The sequence below is a fragment of the Nomascus leucogenys genome, chromosome X (genome assembly GCF_006542625.1).
Source record: "Nomascus leucogenys isolate Asia chromosome X, Asia_NLE_v1, whole genome shotgun sequence".
Lineage (NCBI taxonomy): Eukaryota > Metazoa > Chordata > Mammalia > Primates > Hylobatidae > Nomascus > Nomascus leucogenys.
The window spans coordinates 93557902-93580705 of record NC_044406.1 but is presented as its reverse complement, the minus strand read 5'-3'; the positions used below and the strand labels follow the sequence as shown (position 1 = coordinate 93580705).

The window sequence follows — 22804 nt, the reverse complement described above, 5'->3', positions numbered from 1 at the left end:
TAAAAATACAAAATTAGCTGGGCGTGGTGGCATGCACCTATAGCCCCAGCTATTTGGGAGGCTGAGGCGAGCTGATCGCTTGAGTCCAGGAGTTTAAGATCAGCCTGGGCAACATGGCGAAACCCCGTCTCTACTAAAAATACAAAATTAGCTGGGCGTGGTGGCATGCACCTATAGCCCCAGCTATTTGGGAGACTGAGGCGAAAGGAACACTTGAGCCCGGGAAGTAGAGGTTGCAGTGAGTGGTCATGCCACTGCACTCCAGCTTGGGCAGGCAACAGACGGAAATCCTGTTTCAAAACAAAAAAGAGTTCCCTTTTTCTCCACACCCTTGCCAGCAATTCGTCATTTTTTTGTCCTTTTAATAATAGCTATTTGGACTGGGGTAAGATGATACCTCACTGTGGTTTTGATTGGCATTTCCCTGATTAGTGATGTTGAGCATATTTCCATGTACCTGTTGGCCATTCTGTATGTCTTATTTTGAGAAATGTCTATTCACCTTATCTGCCCATTTTTAAATTGCATCATTTGAGGGTTTTTTTTTTGTTGTTATTGATGTGCTTAAGTTCCTTGTGTATTCTGGATATCGATGCCTTGCTGGATGAATAGTTTGCAAATATTTCCTCCCATTCTGCAGGCTATCTTTTCACTTTGTTGATCATTTCCTTTGCCGTGCAGAAGATTTTTAGTTTGGTATAGTCGCATTGGGTCTATTTTTGATTTTGTTGCTTGTGCTTTTGAGGTCTTATCCGTAAAATCACTGGCCAAAGTCCTGAAGTGTTTTCCCTGTTTTCTTATAGTAGTTTCATATTTTTTGTGTCTGACATTTAAGCCTCTAATCCATGTGAGTTAATTTTTGTATATGGTGGGAGGGGTCTAGTTTCATTTTTCTGCATATGGATATCCAGTTTTCCCAGCACCATTAATTGAGGAGACTATCTTTTCCCCAATGTATGTTCTTGGTACCTTTGTCGAAAGTGAACTCCGCTGTAGGTGTGTGGATTTATTTCTGTGTTCTCTATTTTGTTCTATTGGTCCATGTCTGTTTTTGTGCCAGTACTATGCTGCTTTGTCCACTATAGCTTTGTAGTGTATATTTTGAAGTCAGATAGTGTGATGCCTCCAGCTTTATTCTTTTTGCTCAGGATTACTTTGGCTATTCAGGGTCTTTATTGGTCCCATACAAATTTTGGGATTATTTTTTCTATTTTTGTGAAGACTGTCATTGGTATTTTGATGGGGATCGCATTGAATCTGTAGATCACTTTGTGTAATATACGGTCCTTTTAGCAATATTAATTCTTCTAATCCATGAGCATGAGACGTCTTTCCATTTTTTATATTCTCTTCAATTTCTTTCATCTGTCTTTTATAGTTTTCATTATAGAGATCTTTCCTTTACCTTGTTAAATTTATTCCTAGATATTATATTTTTAATAGCTATTGTTAATGAGATTGATTTCTTGATTTCTTTTTCAGCTAGTTCATTATTGGTGTATGAAAATGCTACTGATTTTTGTATGTTGATGTTGTATCCTGCAAATTTATTGAATTTATCAGTTCTAAGAGTTTTTGGGTAGAGTCTTCAGGTTTTTTCTATATATAAGATCATGTCATTTGAAAACAAGAAAATTTGACTTCCTCCTTTTCAATTTGAATGCCCTTTATTTCTTTCTATTGCCTATTTTTCTGGCTAGAACTTCTGGTACTATGTTGATTAAGAGTGGTGAAAGTGGGCATCTTTGTCCTCTTCCAGTTCTTAGAGGAAAAGCTCTCACCTTTTCCTTGTTCAGTATGATGTTGGCTGTGGGTTTGTTGTATGTGTTTTTGTGTTGAGACACATTCCTTCTATACCTAATTTGTTGAGAGTTTTCATTATGAAAAGATGTTAAAATTTATGAAATGCTTTTTCTGCATCTATTGAGATGATAAATAAAGAATGTAGTACCTGGAGTGCTTGCAGGTGATAACATTTCAAGGAAATAGGAAACTGGAGATTACACAATCTGGTTGAGTTTGAAAGCAGTGATAATTCTTTTAGTATTATAATACGGGATGTTGGTAGCCCATGTGCCTATTGAAGGCAAGGCTAGATGGACCAGGTAACTGCCACTACAGATTATTTTAGTATTAATAGTGAACCCAAGAATTGTGAAGTGGGCTAACTTTTTCTAACTGTACTCTAGAGTTTAAAGAAAGAAAATGGCTACATTGGGATTTACATGGTCAGCACAAGAAACAGACAACTACGAGTTTCTATTCTCTTATTTCTTGTTGATGCAGAACTGACATAGTTGAAAATTGGCCACAGAGTCTGATATAATGGGTCATTAAATTATAGTACACATTGAACTCACAGCCTTACCGGTTCATTTTTGTGAAAGTAAGGATACTTATCGGGATAGAGTGAGACCACCCAAGAATAGAAATGGGGACATTTGGTGCTCATCAATGATAGACTGGATAAAGAAAATGTGGCACATATACACCATGGAATATTATGCAGCCACGAAAACGAATGAGTTCATGTCCTTTGCAGGGACATGGATGAAGCTGGAAACCATCATTCTCAGCAAACTAACACAGGAACAGAAAACCAAACACTGCATGTTCTCACTCATAACTGAGAGTTGAACAATGAGAACATATGGGCACAGGGAGGGGAACATCACACACGAGGGCCTGTCGGGGGGTGGGGGCGAGGGGAGGGGTAGCATGAGGAGAAATATCTAGTGTAGATGATGCGTTGATGGGTGCAGCAAACCACCATGGCACATGTACACCTATGTAACAAAATTGCATGTTCTGCATGTGTATCTCAGAACTTAAAGTATAATAATTTTCTTTAAAAAGAAATGGGTACATTTAGGTAGATTCAGACAACTCTAAGTGTTTACCAACAAGTGTGCTTTGCCAGCAGGAGCAGCCCCAGTTTGATAAGGCTGGTCCTGCCTTCCTTGAACACTCTGAATTTACTTTTAGGGGAATGTCAACTTTCTTCATAAAGCACCCCTACCCCCTCTCATTGCTTCCAGACTTATAACTAGAGTCAGATAAGCATATGCTCCAAGAGTACAAATATGAAGTCTGACCTGGAAGGAGATAAGAATTGCAAAATTTTGCTAATTTATAACGACAGAAATCTGGAGAATATGTGTAGGAATGTGTCTTAGAATGGTATACTATGGAGGAAAAAATAATTTTTGATCAGGCCAAATAGACCAACATCTGCATTTACCAGAGAGTCTAAATTCAATTACTAGCTTACCTAATTGGAAGTGGCTCTGATCAGTTGATTGAAGGAAGCCAAGGCTCAAAACTAGCCCATATTAAATGAAGTTGATATGGCAGATATTCCTTGGTATGATGAAGAGGAAGTACTCCAAAGACTTAAGGAGATAGAAACATTGGAGTACATTTATATGATTCAGTCACCTACATTTTAACCATGTCCCTCTTCCAACAGGGACCAGAGGATGCTGTCTTACTCAAGGCATTGAAAATTACCTTAATGAGAGGAGTCTCAGTATCCTTAAAACATGCTACAGTGGCTGTCTTTTGTAGGCTATGATTTATGGTGAAATTGTCTCCTTAACTTCTTTTTTAAAATTAATTTTTGACACATAATAACTGTACATATTTATGGGGTGAAATGTGATGTTTCAATACATGTATACATTATGCAATGATCAAATCAGGGTTTTTAGCATATCCATCACCTAATATATTTATCATTTCTTTGTGGTGAGGACATTCAAAATCTTCTCTCCCAGCTATTTTGAAATATATAATACAATATTGTTAATCATAGTCACCCTACTATTCTAATACCAGAATGTCTTCTTCCTAACTGTAACTTTGTACTCCCTAACCCATCTCTCTCCATCCTTTCCTCCCCACTACCCTTCCAACCTTCTGGTAACCATGGTTTCTACTTTCTTCTATGAGATCAACTTTTTCTAGATTTCACATATGAGTGAGATCATGCAGTATGTGTCTCTCTGTGTCTGGCTTATTTCACTTAACATAATGTCTTCTAGGTTCATCCATGTTGCCATGAATGACAAAACTTCATTCTGTTTTATGGCTGAATAGTATTCTATTGTGAAAATACACCACATTAAAAAAATCCATTCATTCATTGATGATTACTTAGGCTGATTCCATATCTTGGTTATGTAAATAGTGCTGCAACAAACATCGGAGTGCAGCTATCTATTAGATGTACTGATTTCCTTTCCTTCGGATCTATTCCTAGAAGAGGGATTGCTGGATCATATGGTAGTTCTATTTTTAATTGAGGAACCTCCCCACTGTTCTCTGTAATGGCTATATTAATTTACATTCCCACCAACACTGTGTAAGTGTTCCCCTTTCTCCACATTCACACCAGTATTTGTTATTTTTTGTCATTTTGATAGCAGTCATTCTAACTGTGGTGAGGTGATATCTGATTGTGGTTTTGATTTGCATTTCCCTGATGAAAACGGTGAGCACTTTTTCATATATCTGGTGGCAATGTCTTCTTCTGAAAAATGTCTATTCAGGTGGTTTGCCCATTTTTCATTTGGGTTCCTCCTTTTTGCTGTTGAGTTGTTTGACTTCCTTGTATATTCTCGATTATTAACTCCATGTCAGATGCATAGTTTGCAAATATTTTCTCCCAGTCTGTAGGTTGTCTCCTTACTCTGTTGTTTCCTTTCCCAAGCAGAAGCTTTTTAATTTGATGTAATCCCATTTGTCTATTTTTAATTTTGTCATCTGTGCTTTTGAGGTCTTATCAAAAAAAAAAAACCTTGCCCAAACCAATGTCATGAAATATTTCCCTTATGTTTTCCTCTAGTCATTTTATCATTTCTGGGCTTATATTCAAGTGTTTAATCCATTTTGACTCGGCTTTTGTATATAGTGAGAGATAGAGGTCTAGTTTCAATCTTCTGCACATGGCTATCTAGTTTTTCCAGTACCATTTATTGAAGACTGTCCTTTCCTCAATGTACGTTCTTGGTGTCTTTGTTGAAAATCAGTTGGCTATAAATACATGAATTTATTTCTGTGTTCTCTATTCTGTTTTATTGGTCTATGTGTCTGTTTCTGTGCCAGTAACATTCTGTTTTGGTTACTATAGCTTTGTAGTATACTTTGAAGTCAGGTAGTATGACACCTTCAGCTTTGTTCCTTTTGCTCAGGATTACTTTGGCTATTCGTGGTCTTTTGTGGTTACATATGAACTTTAAGAATTTTTTTCCTATTTCTGGGAAGAGTGTCATTTTTTTCATAGAAATTGCATTGAATCTGTAGATCACTTTAGGTAGTATGAACATTTTAACAATATTATTTGTAGGTCTCCTTAATTTCTTAGTTCACGCTGCCATTGTCAGGAACTTGCTAATTCCAATGAGAATAATGGGAACCTAGAATGGCAGAGACCAAGTGGGAGAACTTAATGACTAGAGATGGGGTGAGCATGGTGAGTATGATAGCAGCATGGCCAGGGAAGTCATCTAAATGTTTTGACTTGCAGAGATGTTTGGTAGTGGCTAATTTTTCTTCAGGTCTCTTAGATTAAAATAAATGGTAGCCTACTAATTCCTACTTGATTTGTATAGCCAAAATATTTCCAGTCTGGTGAACAAAGACCTAATTTGAGTAATCATGACGGAGATTTAAGGTCTTTCACCCAATTTGCAGACCTGAGTCAGTTTACACACTCAGAGGCTCCTGAAGGAAAACCAGGTACCCGTGAAGAAGGATTTTGCAATACCATGAGCATGTGTTGTAAATCTTCTTTTAGGAAGAGGAGCCTGTGGCCATTTACACTGGGCATTTGCACTGGGCAAACGACTTGGACTTTCAGAGATTATTTGACACTGACTTTGAGTTCACATTCATTCCTGGGAGAGATTAGAGGGGGTTAGAACACAGTGGTCATCTAGTGGCCAGAGGCAGGGCTTATGGAGTCAAGAGATACAGTTTTATCTTGAATCCGTCTACAATGGATCTAGTGTATTTGCAAATATATCGTATAGCTATTTCTCAGTTCGTGAACGCATAACTTGAAATAGCCACAATCAGCAACTGACAGATATACCACATTTGCTCCCTGATCAGTGTAGTAAGAACTTTTTATGGTAGAAAGGGCCAAGTAGAATTAGTTGGGTCTGTCAATAACACATCCCTAGGGAAATCACAGAGATGAGTGTGTACCAAAGATTTGAAGAACATGAGTGTGTATGGGAGGTGGGGTGATTTCTATCCTACCCTCCTTTAACTTGCCTGTTTGGACTATGCCGAAGGTAGAGAGGACTTAGAAAATGATAGTCAATTATCAACATTTAATCATTTATCTCAAACAGGATTTTTTATAGGCTGGATAAATCATAGGAAACTGTAGAACACTGAAAGATCAAGATCTTAAAGGTAGTCATAAAGAAATGGCATTACCTGCAAAAGGAAGACAAGTAGAATTAGAAGCTAGGAAATACATCGCTTGATGCTTCTGGGATGGGAGAAATATGTAGTTCTGATGACAGAAATGGAAACTGCAGCATAATGTGAGATAGGACAAATGTGCTTCTTTTGATGATTATATGCCTATGAATGTAGTTACTGGAATAATTTGCCTTGCCTTTAGGGATCCGAAGCTACAGGGCCCCAGCGTCACATGCATCACTGTTGTTACTCTTCTCCCTTTGAGTGTGCGCATGACCTGTGATTTGCCTTTAACCAACAGAACATGGTGAAGGGGATGGGATGCCATGGCTGTAATTATGTTACATTATATAAGACACTGTCTTGCTAGCAGATTTGCTCTAGAGACTTTTCTTGCTGGCTTGATAAAGTAAGTGGCCATTTTGGGGGAAGCCAATGTGACAAAGAACTGTCCTCAGAAGGTGAGGGCAGCTGTTAGCAACTGACTGAAGCCTCTAGAAGCTGACGGTGGCTGCCAAGTGACTACCAGCAAGAAGCTGGCATCCCAGACTGGAAACCATAAGGAAATGAATTCTGCCAACAGCCTGAGTGAACCTGGAAGTGGATTATTCCTTAGATGATCCTTTACATGAGAACCATCCTGGCTGACACTTTGGTTGTAGCCTTGTGAGATCCTAAGCAGAAGGTCAAGCTAAGTTGAGCCCAGAATCTTGACCCACTGAAGTGGTGAGATAATAAACGTGTGCTGGAATTAGTTATGCAACAATAGAAAACAAACACACTGTTCAATTTGCTTTCCACCCTCTTAGTTTGCCTTTCTATACCGTAGAGGCTAAAAAGCTAAAAGTAAATTTCCCAGATTCCTCTGCAACTAGGATTCTGGATTTATTAGAGGCCAATCAGATGCACACATGTGAGATTTGAATGACAGAAGTGAGGTGTTGGCTATGTTTCTGCCATTTCTGCTGGTAAACATAGTTGTGAAGATGTTTGGCTGTTCTATTGCAATTTAGTCATCAGTTTGTGGGTGATGAGAGGCAGGGTGCCTGGCTTCTATTTTGCTAGTGTAAATCACAGCAGTTGAAGCATGGTTCCTGAGGTAGCAGCAGTAGTGATGGCTTTTTATGACAGCAGTAGGAAGTAGCAGTGTCCTTATCACTGAAGAGTTAACAATTCCCTTGGTGGCCTGATAGTGGTGTGTCTTTTTAAGTTGTTCTTAAAAGCTCAATTTAGTCCATCCTCCTGATAATTATGTAAGCCACTTGATATCCAGTAATAAATCCTTTCCTGATTAAACTAACTAGAGTGAATTAGCTCTCTGCAATTGAATTCTGATACAAGAGGGAAGTCCTCAAGTGATATCCGAGTGAAGTGTAAGTAAAAATACATCATAGTTCTGTGTGAACTGAATTTTAGAAAAAGAAAAAAAAAGCCTGAACATGGTGACTCATACCTGTAATCCACACTTTGGGAGGCTGGGGCGGAAGGATTGCTTGAGCCTAGGAATTTGAGAACAGCCTGGGCTACATAGGGAGACCACATCTCTACCAATAAATAAATAAATGAATGAATGAATAAATAAATAAATTAGCCAGGCATGGTGGTGTGTATCTGTGGTCTCAGCTACTTGGGAGGCTGACATGAGGATTGCATGAGCCTGGGAGATCAAGGCTGTAATGCACTCCAATCTGGGTGACAGAATGAGACCTGTCTGTCTGGGTGACAGATTGAGACCTGTTTCAATAAAAAAAAAAAAGAAAAAGAAGGAAAAGAAAAGAAAAAGGAAAAAAAGACATAATAATAAATAATATTAATCTTTTTAAGTAAAACATTTTTCATGTTTAGTAGATGTATTTATTTTTATAAAGACAAGTAAAGCCACCTTATAACATATTTAATTTAATGCATAAGGTATAATGAATTGGTTCAGTTTAACACAACTACATAAGATTTTTAATATTATGAACAACCTGTTTGGTTAACAAGATAGCAGCTATAAAACTATAATGTTTAGTTTGTTTCTCCTGCAGACTCAGAAAATAAATGTTTTCTTTTTGCTTTGCATTTATAAACTTTTTGCAACTCAAAAAATCTTTCAGTATTCAATTTTAATTAATCTAGGCTAAAATATAATACTCAGTAATTTGTACTATTCTGACTTTAAAATCATATCAAATGTTAATAACATATATGCTCTTAAGAAAGCACCTTTCTTTGTAAATACAACTGACAAAATATTCAGCAAAGTGTGCACAATAGTGCCTTGTATACGTGTGTCTTTCTAGAGCTACTTCAGTATAATTTAACAATCATTGCATAATAGCAGATGTATAATAGTTCCATTTAAACTATTAACTAAGCTCTAAAATATGGACATAGTTCAGCAAATCATTTCTGAGAAAAGGTATAGATGTTTATTTACCAACTATCTCTTTAAGTGGTAATTTCCTTGAAAAGACAAGCCTGATTAAATAATTTAAAGACACTACTAGTAAGTGTTTAGCTAAAACCAATTTATGGGATTTTCAAAGGCTCAACTTGAAAATTCTTGAACTTCTTTGAAAATAACATATTCTATGGGCGATGAAGCCCCATGTGTTAAGCTTTGTTCACACTGGATTCTTTCCAAAGGCTGACTGTACCAACTCCCTCCAAGAAAGGGAGACCTCTTGAGTCACTCTGAAGGAGGTCCGCCCTTTCATGGTTTCACATCTAGAAAAGTCAAAGGGCTTATAACCAAAGTCTTTTGTAAAGAAAGAAGCTCCAATGAATGATTTCTCCCCCAATTTTTTAAGTCAATTGATTAATAAATTGTCGTTGGTAGGAATAGCACAGGACAGTGGACAAGTGTGGTTTATTTATTTTTAAAGTGCTAACAAAGCCCATGATCTCTAAATAGACTGTCTGTAATGATTGAAATAAAAACAGCATAAAGTATATAGAAATTACACATCTAAATTGGATAGTCAAAACTTTTCAGACAGATGTCAGCAATTCTATTACCTTGGCAATCATTACATACAAGTATACTTTATGTGCTTGCCAGACTAATAAGATAATTCAGTCTTAGTGTAGCCATTCTTTACTATCTAATGTAAATTAAAACATGACTGGTGAAAATCCAAAATCTAAAGCTAGAACCAAAGCAGTCATAAGCTACTCTGAGACAAATGCCACAAACGGCAGTGCCCAGAATTTCTAGTGATTTCTTGGTCTAATGAAAGACCTATACAGTTAATTGAACTGTTTCTTAGCCCTTCTCAGAAGGCTGATTTTACCCAGCTTAGATCCAAATCCAATATTGTTTTTTTCTTTATATCCGCCCAGAATTTACAGTTATTGATTTGCTTTTATCCGTAACAGAGTTAGCAGTGTGAGTCAGCAGCCTCTGAACCCCTCAGGTAGGAAGACTATAGAAGGTACTTAAAAAAGCATTTATTACTAGAAGACTGAATGAGATTAACTTTAAAAAATTAATAATATTTCAGTTAGATAACTTGAAAACAAGGGCCCCAAATGGTAATCTTTTAGATAATTTGGAAAGTAGGGTTTATCGATTGACATGACTATCAGCCTCACTAACACCCAAGCATAACACCGTCTTTTCAAAATAATCAGTAATTCGTATGTAAATAGCAACACAAGCTAGTAATTTCCTTACTAGTAATTTCCTTACTAAAAGTGATATGCTTGTGCCCTCCGGTGGTAACATTTAGCATATTCCCCTGATATCACATATATTGTGAAATATAAAAAAGTATATTTGTATTTGAGAATATCATCAAAATTTGAGATAACAAATGTGGTTTGCTTGTTTTTTTGTTTGTTTGTTTTTGTTTGTTTGTTTTTTAAAAAAGTGCTAACAAAGTCCATTATCAACAACAAAGGAATGATGCATTGTGCTTCTGGATATATATTTTGGCCTTCAGACACATTGGTAACAAGATAAATCCCTGAGCCCTACTCACAGGAATCAAGCTGACAGCTACAGGAATGTTGGTAAACTTGTCTATGATAGGCAATTCCTAGGGATTTACATCTTGGTTCTAGACCTTAACTGAGAAATTTTTGCATTTTCCAGCTTGGCTTTTACATCTATGGGTTTCTCAAAAAACCTCACCAATGCTGGTTCATTCAACAGCGATGCAAGGATCTGTTCAAATGCAAATGACCACTGAGGTTCCTCCCTAAAGGAACAAGGATCTTTCTCCAAGTGGCTCCCTATTTTTTCCTCACTGGGTCCTCCAGAACCACAGACAGTACCAGAGAATCCTTTGGCTGATGATGTAGGGCTATGTAGTTTCCTTCCAACTTCTTCCATCCTGAGTAAAAGGCTGGTTACAACAGCAATGGCTTGATATAATGATTCTTCTTCAGGGTCTTCATGAAATAAGTTATAGAGGGTCTTTGAAAACTGAATAAACTGAGACTAGAAGACACAAGTTGAAAATATCACGTTTGAATATTAGACTTAGCAAATATAAAGAGAACTTAGAAGTGAATAGTCTCCTATATAGGATTTGTACCATAGAAGCTTCACCCTAGAAGTTACAAGAACTGGTGATTAATCCCAAAATAAATATTGGTTCTAGAAAGGTGAGTATGGGCCAGGCGCGGTGGCACATGCCTGTAATCCCAGCACTTTGGAAGGCCGAGGCGGGTGGATCATCTGAGGTCAGGAGTTTGAGACCAGCCTGGCCAACATGGTGAAACCTCTACTAAAAATACAAAAAATTGGCTGGGCGTGGTGGCAGGCACCTGTAATCCCAGCTACTTGGGAGGCTGATGAGGCAGGAGAATCGCCTGAACCATGGAGGCGGAGGTTGCAGTGAGCCGAGATCGTGCCATTGCACTCCAGCCTGGGCAACAAGAGAGAAACTCCATCTTAAAAAAAAGATGAGTATGAACCATGGAAGAAAATTTCATTTAGGTGCTCTCACTTATTGCCTAATAGTACATTTTATCCAGACTAATTCCTGGACTGTTTGCTTGCCAGCATTACTTAAATGTTAGGTGCTATTATTTTTTTCCTTAGACAAGGTCTTGCTGTGTTGTCCAGGCTTGAATACAGTGGTGCAATCATAACTCACTGCAGCTTCCAACTCCTGGGCTCAAGTGATCCTCACACCTCAGCTTCCCAAGTAGCTAGGACTATAGGCACAAGCCACCATGCCTGGCTAATTTTCACATTTTTTGTAGAGACAGGATCTTACTATGTTGCCTGGGCTGATCTCAAACTCCTAGCCTCAAGTGATCCTCTCCCACTTTGGCCTCCCAAAGCACTCAGATTACAGGCATGAGCCACTGCGCCTGGCCAGGTGGTACTTCTAATTAGGCAAAGTCCCTTTGAAGCTGTTCTCAGAGGGTGAACAAGAATTCTGGACAGAAATATAGTTATAATTATGCATAAATTAGGCTGCACTTCGACCTGCTTCCATGTAATGAAAAGTCACTGACATTAGAATCATAAGGCTTTTGTTTAAGAATTAAGATGTTTAATCCTGAATTCCAGCAAAATAGCTGATGCAAAAGAGTTTGAAGACCCCAACAGAAGAACAAAACCAGCATGAGAATAGTTTCTTCATCTCCCTGCCCAATGACTACACCCTGCATTCTTCGACCAATGATCTCCATACTTTGGCCCACTCCAAGCCCCTTAAACATCCTAGTCTCAAACTCCTCGAGGAGAGGGATTTGAGGCCTCCTCCTATCTTATTCAGCAGCCCTACAATCAAACCTCTTTCTCTGCTGCAACCTGATGTCTCAGTGTACTGACTTGCTGTGTACATCAGGTAAAGGACCTATTATGGTTACACCATATTTCCCTACACATAAATCATTCATTCATTAACCAATCCTAACAGTTAAAAATGAGTTCCACTTAATCTGAAATGGCTGGTGTGGGTATCTCAGCCACAATGACTTAAATTTAAGGAAGAATGAGTTTTGGGACTATCTAGTAGTGTAAGGTGACTCCAAGGAACACATTTTTTTTTTCTTTTTGAGACAGAGTCTTTCTCTGTCACCCAGACTGTAGTGCAGTAGCACGACCACAGCTGACTGCAACCTCGCCCTCCTGGACTCAAGCAAACCTTCCACCTTGGCATCTAAAAGTGCTGGGATTGCAAACATAAGCCACCGTGCCCAGTCCAAGGAACACATCTGGACATGTTTCTCTTTAAAGGCTGAAGTAGGGCCTAAGTTGATAGATAAACTGGTTTGCCTGCTAATTGCACCTTGATATCCATAGATATTCCTAGAAGATACCTGTCAATTTACAAAACAATCCCAACATAAGAATTCTACAAGTCAATCATCCTACCAGAAAAGTTTATCTGTAAACAAAAAGCAAATACAAAAGATATACTTCATGATAATATGTTATAACAAACATTTTTCTTTCTTCATTAATCTACAGTTCTAGTGTTCCTGTATTTCAAATATATATATATATATATATATATATATATATAAAATATTTTATATTTTTCTGGGTTCCTAGTTCACAACTCCCATAGTCCTTTGTTACAGTCTTTTCTTATAATGTTGGGTGTATTAGGCCACAGGGGCAGGCCTCAGAAAACAGAATCTTCTCCCCACTCTAATCTTCTTCCAACCTTCCTTTCTTCCTTCCTTCTTTCCTTCCTCCTTTTCTTTCCTTTCCCTTCCCTTCCCTTCTCTTCTCTTCCCTTCCCTTCCCTTCCCCTCCCCTCCCCTTCCCTTTCCTTTCTTCCTTCCTCCCTCCCTTCCCCTTTCCTTCCTCCCTTCCTTGCTCGCTCCCTCCCTCCCCCTTCCCTTCCCTTCTCTCCCCTTTCCCTCCCCTTCCCCTTCCTTCCTCCTCCCCCTCCCCTCCCCTCCCCTTCCTTCTTTCTTTTTGACAGAGTTTTGCTCTTGTCACCCAGGCTGGAGTGCAGTGGTGAAATCTCAGCTCGCCCAGGCTGGAGTGCAAATGTGAAATCTCAGCTCGCCCAGGCTGGAGTGCAGTGGTGCAATCTCGGCTCACTGCAACCACCACCTCCCAAGTTCAAGTGATTCTCCTGCCTCATCCTCCAGAGTAGCTTTCTGATAGTTGGTCTTAAAACCCTCCCTAGAAGGGGTCCTACCTCAGTCCCTTGGGGGAAGGAATGCTGACATCATGAAGCTTCCATAAAAACCCAAGATAACTGGGTTCAGGGAGCTTCTGATAGCTGAATGCATGGAGGCTGACAGGAGGAAGGTAAAGAAGAACTTATCCGCATGCCGGGAGGGTGGTGCACTCCAACTCCATGGGGACAGAAGCTCCTGTGCTTGGGACCCTTCCAGACCTCGCCCTATGTATCTCTTCTTCTGGCTGTTTATTTGTATTCTTTAAAATATCCTTCTTAGTAAACCAGTAAATATAACTATTTCTCTGAGTTCTGTAAGTCTCTCTGTAGCAAATTAATCGAACTCAAAGAAGGGATAGTGGGAACCCCAACTTGAAGTTGGTCAGCCAGAAGTTCAGGAGGCTCAGACTTGTTACTGGGGGAAAGGAGGGAGCAGTCTTGGGGACTGAACACTCAACCTGTGGGATCTCATACTATTTCTAGGTAGATAGTGTTGGAATTTAATTGGAGGACACTCAGCTGGTATCTGCTGCTTGGTGGCGGGGAAAACCCCCACACATTTGGCCACAGACATTTTCTTCTATGTTGATGATTGTTATTGTTGTGGTGTGAGAGTAGAGGAAAAAAGGCAGTTTGAGAGAATTTTTCCCTAAACAATAGTACTGTTCATTTATAGTAATTCTAGAATAAATATATCATACAGACTCATTTTAGAAACTACTTATTCAATTGTCAAATGATATAGTCCACTGAAAAATATGAAGTTATTTGATAGTTTTCATTTGGTAAAGTTCTCGGGATCCTCAGTAGCTGTACTAACCAGATTTTAATTAAAAGAAGAAGAACATATTTTGATTAGGCAGTGTATAAGAAAGAGATGAACTTAAAATTATGTTCAGATATAAGATCAGTAGGAACCAGGGTGTGACCCATCTCAGTAATTTATCATTCCCAGTACCTAGCATTGGGTTTGGTATCTGGTATACAGTAAACAAATGTTTACTGAATAAATGAACATTTCCAATAAAGTTGGAAATATACTACACTTACTTTTTTTTTTCTATAGGTACATGTCACAGCAGAAGAATTCTCTGAAACACTGGACATATTTTAGTGTTAAAAATAAAAAAATCACTAAAAAATTTCTTCCCACTCTTCCATGCTCATCTGAAACTTAGAGATAATACATAGATTATTTAACTATTTTGGGAATAGCATGTTAGCTATTTTAGAGTTTACACCCACATCCATACAAAAAAGCAAGAATTTAGAATTTTCTTTTTAAAAATGCTATACCTGATTCATTCTTGGTAAATCCTTAATGTTTTCTTCTTTTTTGAAAAGCTCATCTTGCCATTGACTTAGATATGCTTGAATATCAATTTTCCCTTTGCCTGAAGAAAGGGAGTAAAACCATTTCATAAGGAACAGCCCACTATACTTTCCCAAATTTCAAAAATAATAATTATGATTAAAAGGTATTTCACTGAGATATAAGATTCCATTTTTTTTTAAATCCAGGAAATGATCTGAAATTACCTTTCATTTCACCCATTGGCTCTCAGAATACTTTTCCCATTTCTGTTTAGACTAAAACATTTACTTTAGGAAGGTTGGGAACTAGGGAATATGTGGTGAGAGAGGGAGAAAGGACATATTTAGATTAAAACAATACACCCTGACTTAATAATGCAAATTTTATGTAGTCATTCTCATGTATACTATTAAGTTTAAAACAGCTTCTATATTATGTTCTTAATATGCATATATTGTTCCAAAGTGGGCTGGGTGTGGTGGCTCACACTTGTAATCCCAGCGCTTTGGGAGGCCGAGGTGGGCAGATCACCTGAGGCCAGGAGTTCGAGACCAGCCTGGCCAACATGGTGAAACCCTGTCTCTACTAAAAATATGAAAATTAGCCGGGTGTGGTGGCGGGCGCCTGTAGTCCCAGCTACTCGGGATGCTGAGGCAGGAGAATGGCTTGAATCCGGGAGGCGGAGGTTGCAGTGAGCTGAGATCATGACACTGCACTCCAGCCTGGGCGACAGAGCAAGACTCCATCTCAAAACAAACAAAATAAAGTGGTCTGTAGTAGCTCTTTTTCAAAAATTTGAAACACTACTTATTCATTCAAAGAGTTTAATATACAAATGTACTGACATTAAAAGATGTCCATGATATATTGCAAAATCAAAAAAGGAAATTATAAAACAGTACTTATGGAATATTTTCTTAAAAAAGAGAGATGTCTGCATACATTGTGTATACATAGAAATAGATCTGAAAAGGATATAGACAAAAATGTTTTTGGGTAGGGTTGAGTGAAGGCAAAAGGACTTATGTACTGTCTGAATTTCTTTTCCAAGAATTATCTATTACTTTTGTAATTAAAAATAAATCTTTTAAAAATAATAAAATTAAATGAATATGGGTCATTTACTATCATATTTTCTATAATTTCTGAGACATCAATAGCCTTTAAAAGGAATCCACCTTTTCCCCCTTTGTAGCTATCCTTATTTATATAAAAAATAACTAAATAAATTAAATGATAACTTCTAGATCATAGTACCTTTTTCAGGGCTGTGTTTTGCTGATTCTGCTTCCTTCTCATTTGCAGGCTTGGAAACTAGAAGAAAAGATGTAATTGCATTCTGTAAGATGTTTAACAAATACTCTTTGAAAGCAAAATAACGTTTCATATAGACGTAAAAGCACATTACTTTATTCAATTCTGCAAACAAATTTTAGCTGACTTGACCTATCATCAGAAGACAAAATATTCCAAAACTTTCACAGTAAAAAGAACATTGGGGGAAAAATCCGTATTTTAAAAAATCTTAGAAGGAAGCATACCAAATATTAAGTATTTACTTCTGGGTGGTATTTTCTTCTTTGTGACTTTCTTTAAAGAAAGTTATATTACTTTTATTATCAGGGGGAAAAAAGCACATACTGGACGTCAGAAGAGTGTGCTACAAAGCCCTGACTGTGGCAATAACTCACTGTGAAACCTTGCACAAGTCACTTCTCTCTGGGCCTTAGTTCCTTTATCTATAAAAGGAAGAGACTTGACTAGATGATTTGTAAGGTCCCTTCAAACTTAATGTTCAAACACTTTAACATATAATAACCACAAATATACATTAATCAGGGTTCATCCCTCTATAGGACATTGAATATTTATGAAAATAAAGGACACAAAAATAAACTCATATCACTTTAAATTTTGTCTTGGAGACAGACTCATCCCTGTCTCCTACAGTGATTTATAATAAGTATTCACTGTTTGAAAAATAGCTATGGCCTTTAATCATCAAAGATTCTATTGTATTTTATCAAGGCATGAAAATGGTCTAATACATTTTAGAAATTTCTGCAACGTAAGTAGAAACAAAATACTTTATTGAGTCTCCAATAAGCAAGAAATTCCACAAATCAAAGCACCAAAATGCAATTTGGTTAACCGGTCAAACATTTATGGACCATGCTAAGTGCTGTGGTAATACAAAAGAAGTATAAGGTAAAATGAAGCCCAATTTTAGCTGGGTAAAGTATATCTAAGTCAGCAAGATCTTTATGGGTGACTAATCATCAAAACAGTTAAAATTTTAAACAGGTATTTACCGTGGAGCTGACTGAAATAAAGTAATTCTTCCTTGGAAAGTTCATCTCCTTTTGAAGCATCCTTAGATTTCACTTCAGTATAAGCTGAAAACATATAAATAACCCAAATTACATTTATTAACAACCAGGGGCAGAGATGAGGTTCATAATGGGTCAGGTAAGTGTGGGAACTGGGTGTTAAAGAGTTTCTGTATAAGAAAGATGTAAGTGAAGAAATACAGAAGTGGTTCTACTCTACTGTAATATATAGTAATTATACTGTAATATATGTAATATATATAAAATATAGTAAATACAAGAAGTAGTTGATCATTTTGAGTTCTATTATTTTTCCTACTTGTTTTAATGACTTTCCAAGAGCTATTAAAAGTTGAAATTGTTTAAATCTGGCATTTAGAAATCTCTGAAAATGTGACCTCAGCCATTTAAAAAACATCCTCAATAATAAGGAAAACAGAAAGTTGGGTGCTTTGGTTTACTTCCTACTTGTGCTTTAACAGGTACATAATGTTTTTCCTATTTTTTATCCCTCTGTTAAAAGCATAGTTGATGGCAATATTAAACATTCTAACAGTAGCCTGATTTGACAATGGAAACTCCTTTTATAATTAAATTTTTAGGTGATTTGTCTTTTGGTTTTAATGCTGTGTTTCTGATTTGAGCGTGTGAAGGGTTAAAGATGGCCTTTACCTTGTTGGTCTGGTAAAGAATGTTTCCTGGCTATCCTGAGAAAAGCTGAAAAGGGATCCCAGGTGTAGCTTTAAACAAATTATGAGGTGCTGTTTGTTTTTGTAAATTACCCAATCTCGGCTAAAAGGTACCTTTTGCAATGCTCCTTCAGTTTAAAGCCTAAGACTGTTTTCACAAAGTAGGGATCAGGCCTTGGCCAGGCATCCTCTTCAGGTCAGTGGGAAAAACAAGTAAACTGAATGGTGTTGTAATTTTGAGGTAGTACGGAAGAATATAAAGAAATGTGAGCTTTGGAGTCAGACTTCAGTTTGCTATGCAATTTATTAGCGATGTGATCTTTGGCAAATTTTTATCTTTCCAGCTCTCAGTTTCCTTATCATCAAAATTGGAAGGATAATACCACCTATCAGGGATATTGTGAGAATTGAATTTAAAAAATGCATGTAAAGTTAATATCTTGACAGAGCAACTGCTTAATAAATGATAGCGTTTATTGTGCTTTCTTTTTAAAATATTTAATATCCCTGCTGCCTTGTCCCATTTTTCTGAATAATTTGTAGTATTTCACAAGTTTAGCAGTTTGTCTAAAGTTAATTTCCACTCTAATGACAACAACAACAATTCAACATTATACCAACAATCAAATGATACGTAATTCTTATATACAAACTACTTATCATTAAATTGACTACTAACAGGAAGGAAACTTGTAGGCCCTATGTTACACAGAATCTCTTCCATAGAAGATCACTGTATCTATATCAGCAAAAGTAGTCATAATATAATTTGAGGGCCACAATGAAGCAACGATCTTATATCATGTTGAAAATTAGTTTAGTGGTTAAAAAAATCTGTAATTATACTTGCTAAAATGGAATAAATTCCTGCTGTACATCATTAAAGACTGGTAAACTCTTACCTGGAGGAATATGTAGCTTAAAAAGCAGCTTAAGCTTCTCAGTAAAACTTCCATTGTACATTATGTCTGTTCAATAAAATTCAATTGTAAATAATCATGTATCTAAAGAACATTCAATCAATTTCAGCAACAAAGATTAATTAAGATATAGATATTAGTCAAAAATTAGGATTTAGAAACTTGTTACTTAAGCTAACAATTAAATAACCACCTAGTCAGTCAGATGCTCTCCTTCAAGTATATAACTGTATAAGCAAAATACTCTTTATCAAAAAAGTAAAATGCTCTCTTTCCTAGGTCCTTTCCCCCAATCTCAGATTTCTCTTTTCTTTTGAATGAGGCCTGTGCAGGAGAGAACTGTTCTTCAAGGGGCGATCCCTGATAAGAAAGCATGCTGGGGTATCTGGTAAAGCAAAGGAACAATATATACAGGTGCAACATCTTGACTATCTGTAGGTACAACATGTTTGCTGGGTATTTATCTACCACTCTTCTAGGCTATGTGGTTGAATTTTTACGGGGAGGTTGGTGGGGTGGGGAAGTCCTTCAGTAGTACCCATGCATCTGAGTGTGGGAAAATGGGACGTTATCTTCCTTATGTTAACCCTTAAAACACTCACATCTAACAGCTTGCTTTTCTGAAAGGGTTGGGGAATATAATATCAAAATACTTAGATTTAGCAACAAATGCAGAAAAGGGTCCATTTATTACTAAAGCTAAACACACTGTAACCCGTGGTGATATAATCTGACTAAATTGGCAATAATATGCAGTACTAAGTATTTCTAGGAGCACCTTTTTTCTTGCTTAAAAAAATCATCTTACCAATTGCAGAGGAGAATTCTTTGAAGTTTATAAGGCAATCAGAGTTTTCATCCAACAATCTGAATGTCCATAAAGCTAGTGAGTCTCTATTTGCAGAATGAGCCCAGGGACTCAACAAGTGATACAACGCTCTGAACTGCTGGCAGTCAATCTGATACTGTTCCAAATATGGCAGACTGGGGTCATGATGCTTCAATACTGGACAACCCAAACACCAATAACAAGATAAAAACAGCTCTTTCTATTAAAAATAAATAAAAAAGGAAAGTTACTAATTAGAAAAAGTAATTTTGGAAGATTTAAAAAATCATGTCTGCTAAAATAAAGATAAAAATAATTAGAATGGCTGTGATACAATTCTGCTAAAAAAAGGATAATTTTTCATTTAAAGAAGAACAACAGTACCTTAAAGATGACATAAAGTTCATCCAATTCATGAAGGCTCAATTTCACATCTTGTGATACAACACGCAACTTTAAAAAGATTAAAAGCAATTTAGTACACAGAGTTTAACATTGCAGTAAAGAAATTCTCTTTGAATTTACTTAGAGTCTCTCTCTGCTAGAAGAAAATATTTGTCTTTTAACTTCTTAAATGAATAATAAAAAGTTATCATAAGTTATTATATTATAAAGTTATTATCTATTTTATCCTTTTTAAAAAGTAGTAGTAGACTAGTTCAATTCTACTGTAATATGTACTTTGATATTCATCTCTTCATACTCAGAAATCACTGCCAAAGAACAGCCACTTAATGTCTATAAATATAAGTAACAGTATTCTAAGTCTTATTCCATATATTCCTCTCTTGCCACATAAGCAGCATATCTAGTCATCATGTGAGGTTGCCATTAAATACTTCAAAGGCATTGGGAGATGTACATTCCCTCTCTATGCCAAAAAACATAATCCAAGAAGTAATAAGCTTAGAAAATACGTACTTTTATCCTATTCCATGAAGAAGAAGGACTAATGGTACAATCATTATGGTATCTAAGAAATTTGAAAGCAAAGGTAAAGAAAAAAGCTAGAATTGATGAAATAGGGAAAATTAAAAAAAACAGTAGACTCAGTAAATAAAATTAAGAGCTGGTTTACTGAAAAAATCAATAAGATAGACAAATTTCTGGCAAGTGAGATGAAAGAAATCACAAATGACAATCACTGAGAAGTGGATAATTTAAGCATGGATACAGAGGTCATTTAAAGTGCCCAGCAGAGGCATGGTGGCTCATGCCTGTAATCCCAGCACTTGGGAGGCCAAGGCAGGCAGATCACTTGAGGCCAGGAGTTCAAGACCAGCCTGGCCAACTTGGTGAAACCCTGTCTCTACTAAAAATACAAAAATTAGCCAGGTGTGGTGTCGTATGCCTATAATCGCAGCTACTCGGGAGACTGAGGCACAAGAATCACTTGAACCCGGGAGGCAGAGGTTGCAGTGAGCCAAGATCATGCCACTATATTCCAGGCTGGGCAACAGAGTGAGACTGTCCCCCCCGCCCCCCTCCAAAAAAGGTGCCCAGCACGGGAGGGGCCAATATGGCAAACTAGAAGCAGATCATGGGTGCTGCTCTCTTATGGAGGGGAAACAAAGAGTTTAGTGAAAACTGACCCTAAAAGCCGATCATCTAAGAAACCACACTGGGAACCATCAAAGCAGCATGAGAACACAGACAGCAGAGAGGAGTGAAGCTGGGCAGCAGCCTATCTGGCATCAATGTGGAGTCAGGAGAAGCTCCCCAATACGGGAGAGGGTAATTCACACTCTCCATGGGGATCTGTGTAAGGCTGGAAGTGGGAGAATTCCCCTGCCCTAACCCCCTACTCGCCTCTCTCATCCTCCCACCTCACCTCTAAACTGAGATAGAGAGCCACCCAGACGGTTTGCGGAGGCAACTCTTAAGTCCAAGGAGACCTCTACAAGCCTCGGATCCCAGAACAGACCAACACCAGCGCCACAGCCTCAGTAGAGGCCACAGTCACGGTGCCTGGGAGCAGTAGGATTGGTCCACCCTCCTCACCAGACAAGGCTTGGTGCCAGCTTCCAGCCCAGCACTCCCGCTTCTGCCTGAAATCAGCCAGAGGCTGCAGCCTCCTGTTGTCCCATGAAACACCTACACGGCACGGCAGACGACCCCACCCACTCCTGTCACTGGTAGCCAGGCGAGCAACACCTGCTGGAGCTTCCAGCCCAGATGTCCCGCTTCTGCCTGAACTCAGCCAGTTGCTGCAACATCCTGTTGTCACTGGAAACACCCAACAGGCAGGACAGGTGACCCCACCACACTCCGCCACTGGTAGCCAGGTGGGCAATGCCTGTTAGAGCTTCCAGTCCAGTGGTCCAGCTTCTGCCTAAACTCTGCTGGCAGTTGCAACCCCTGGTACCCTCAGGATGCACTTGGACAGCAGATTAGGTGACACTACTCACCCCTGCAGCTCCTAGCTGGGCGGGACTTCCTGGCTTAGGTGGTGCCCAAGCATCACTGAGAGATGAGACACCCAGGTTCGCAGGTTGATAGACGGGTGGTGTGTGCCTCCCTCCACAGGGCCGACCCAGTAAGGGTAAGACCTGTTTTCCAACTGTGGCTCCTAACTGAGGGAGCCCTGTGGACCAGAGCACCCAACAAAAGAAATGCGGGCATGAAGCCAGTAATCAGAGGGGGTTCCTCCAAGGCCCAGGGGTGGACTTGGTGAATGGGCCATCTCCCTGTCCCCAATCACAGACCACTACTCCGGAGCCATGCAGCAGAGCAAGAAGCTATCTTCTGGCTAACATTCTTAAGCACCACCTACTGGATTGAAGCCCAAAAGACAACACTAAAATATTCTGCCAGTACACACCACCTGTGAAAACTAAGGTAAAGGCTCCTACCAGCACCCAGCCTGAGCCAATGCATGTGTACGCTGCCACACTGCCACGGATGCTAGCATGCATGAGCAAGCATGGATTCTACCGCCACCACCCCGGCTAAGTGTTTTGGCTAGCACCTCCATTGCAGTGTTGAGGCCAGTGGACTGGGAACACCTTGATCTCTCTGGCAGAGCAGGTGCCTAGTCCCGAGGGCCCAGAGAACAAAGCTGGGGGTCTGGTACCAGCCCCGCAGAGGTAGCACACTCATCTCAGGAGAGCTCAAGTGAGCCTTGGCCATCTGAAATCTTCAAAATCAAAGCCAGTCAACTGAACCCACCTTATACCACAATCAAACCCCCAAGGGCATCAA

General features: G+C 38.5%; 1 protein-coding gene across 1 annotated transcript in view; it reads right to left on the bottom strand.

Moving 5' to 3' along the window:
• Positions 1 to 9301: 9301 nt before the first annotated feature.
• Positions 9302 to 22804, bottom strand: part of TBC1D8B (TBC1 domain family member 8B) — a 70527-nt gene continuing 57024 nt past the window's right edge. The window contains exons 15-21 of the mRNA XM_003262153.4: positions 19988 to 20056; positions 19583 to 19823; positions 18757 to 18822; positions 17148 to 17231; positions 16093 to 16149; positions 14817 to 14914; positions 9302 to 10864 (exon numbers count right to left, since the gene is read on the bottom strand). Coding sequence (XP_003262201.1) covers positions 10469 to 10864; positions 14817 to 14914; positions 16093 to 16149; positions 17148 to 17231; positions 18757 to 18822; positions 19583 to 19823; positions 19988 to 20056 — 1011 coding nt within the window. The 3' untranslated portion in view covers positions 9302 to 10468. The remainder of the gene's footprint in view (positions 10865 to 14816; positions 14915 to 16092; positions 16150 to 17147; positions 17232 to 18756; positions 18823 to 19582; positions 19824 to 19987; positions 20057 to 22804) is intronic.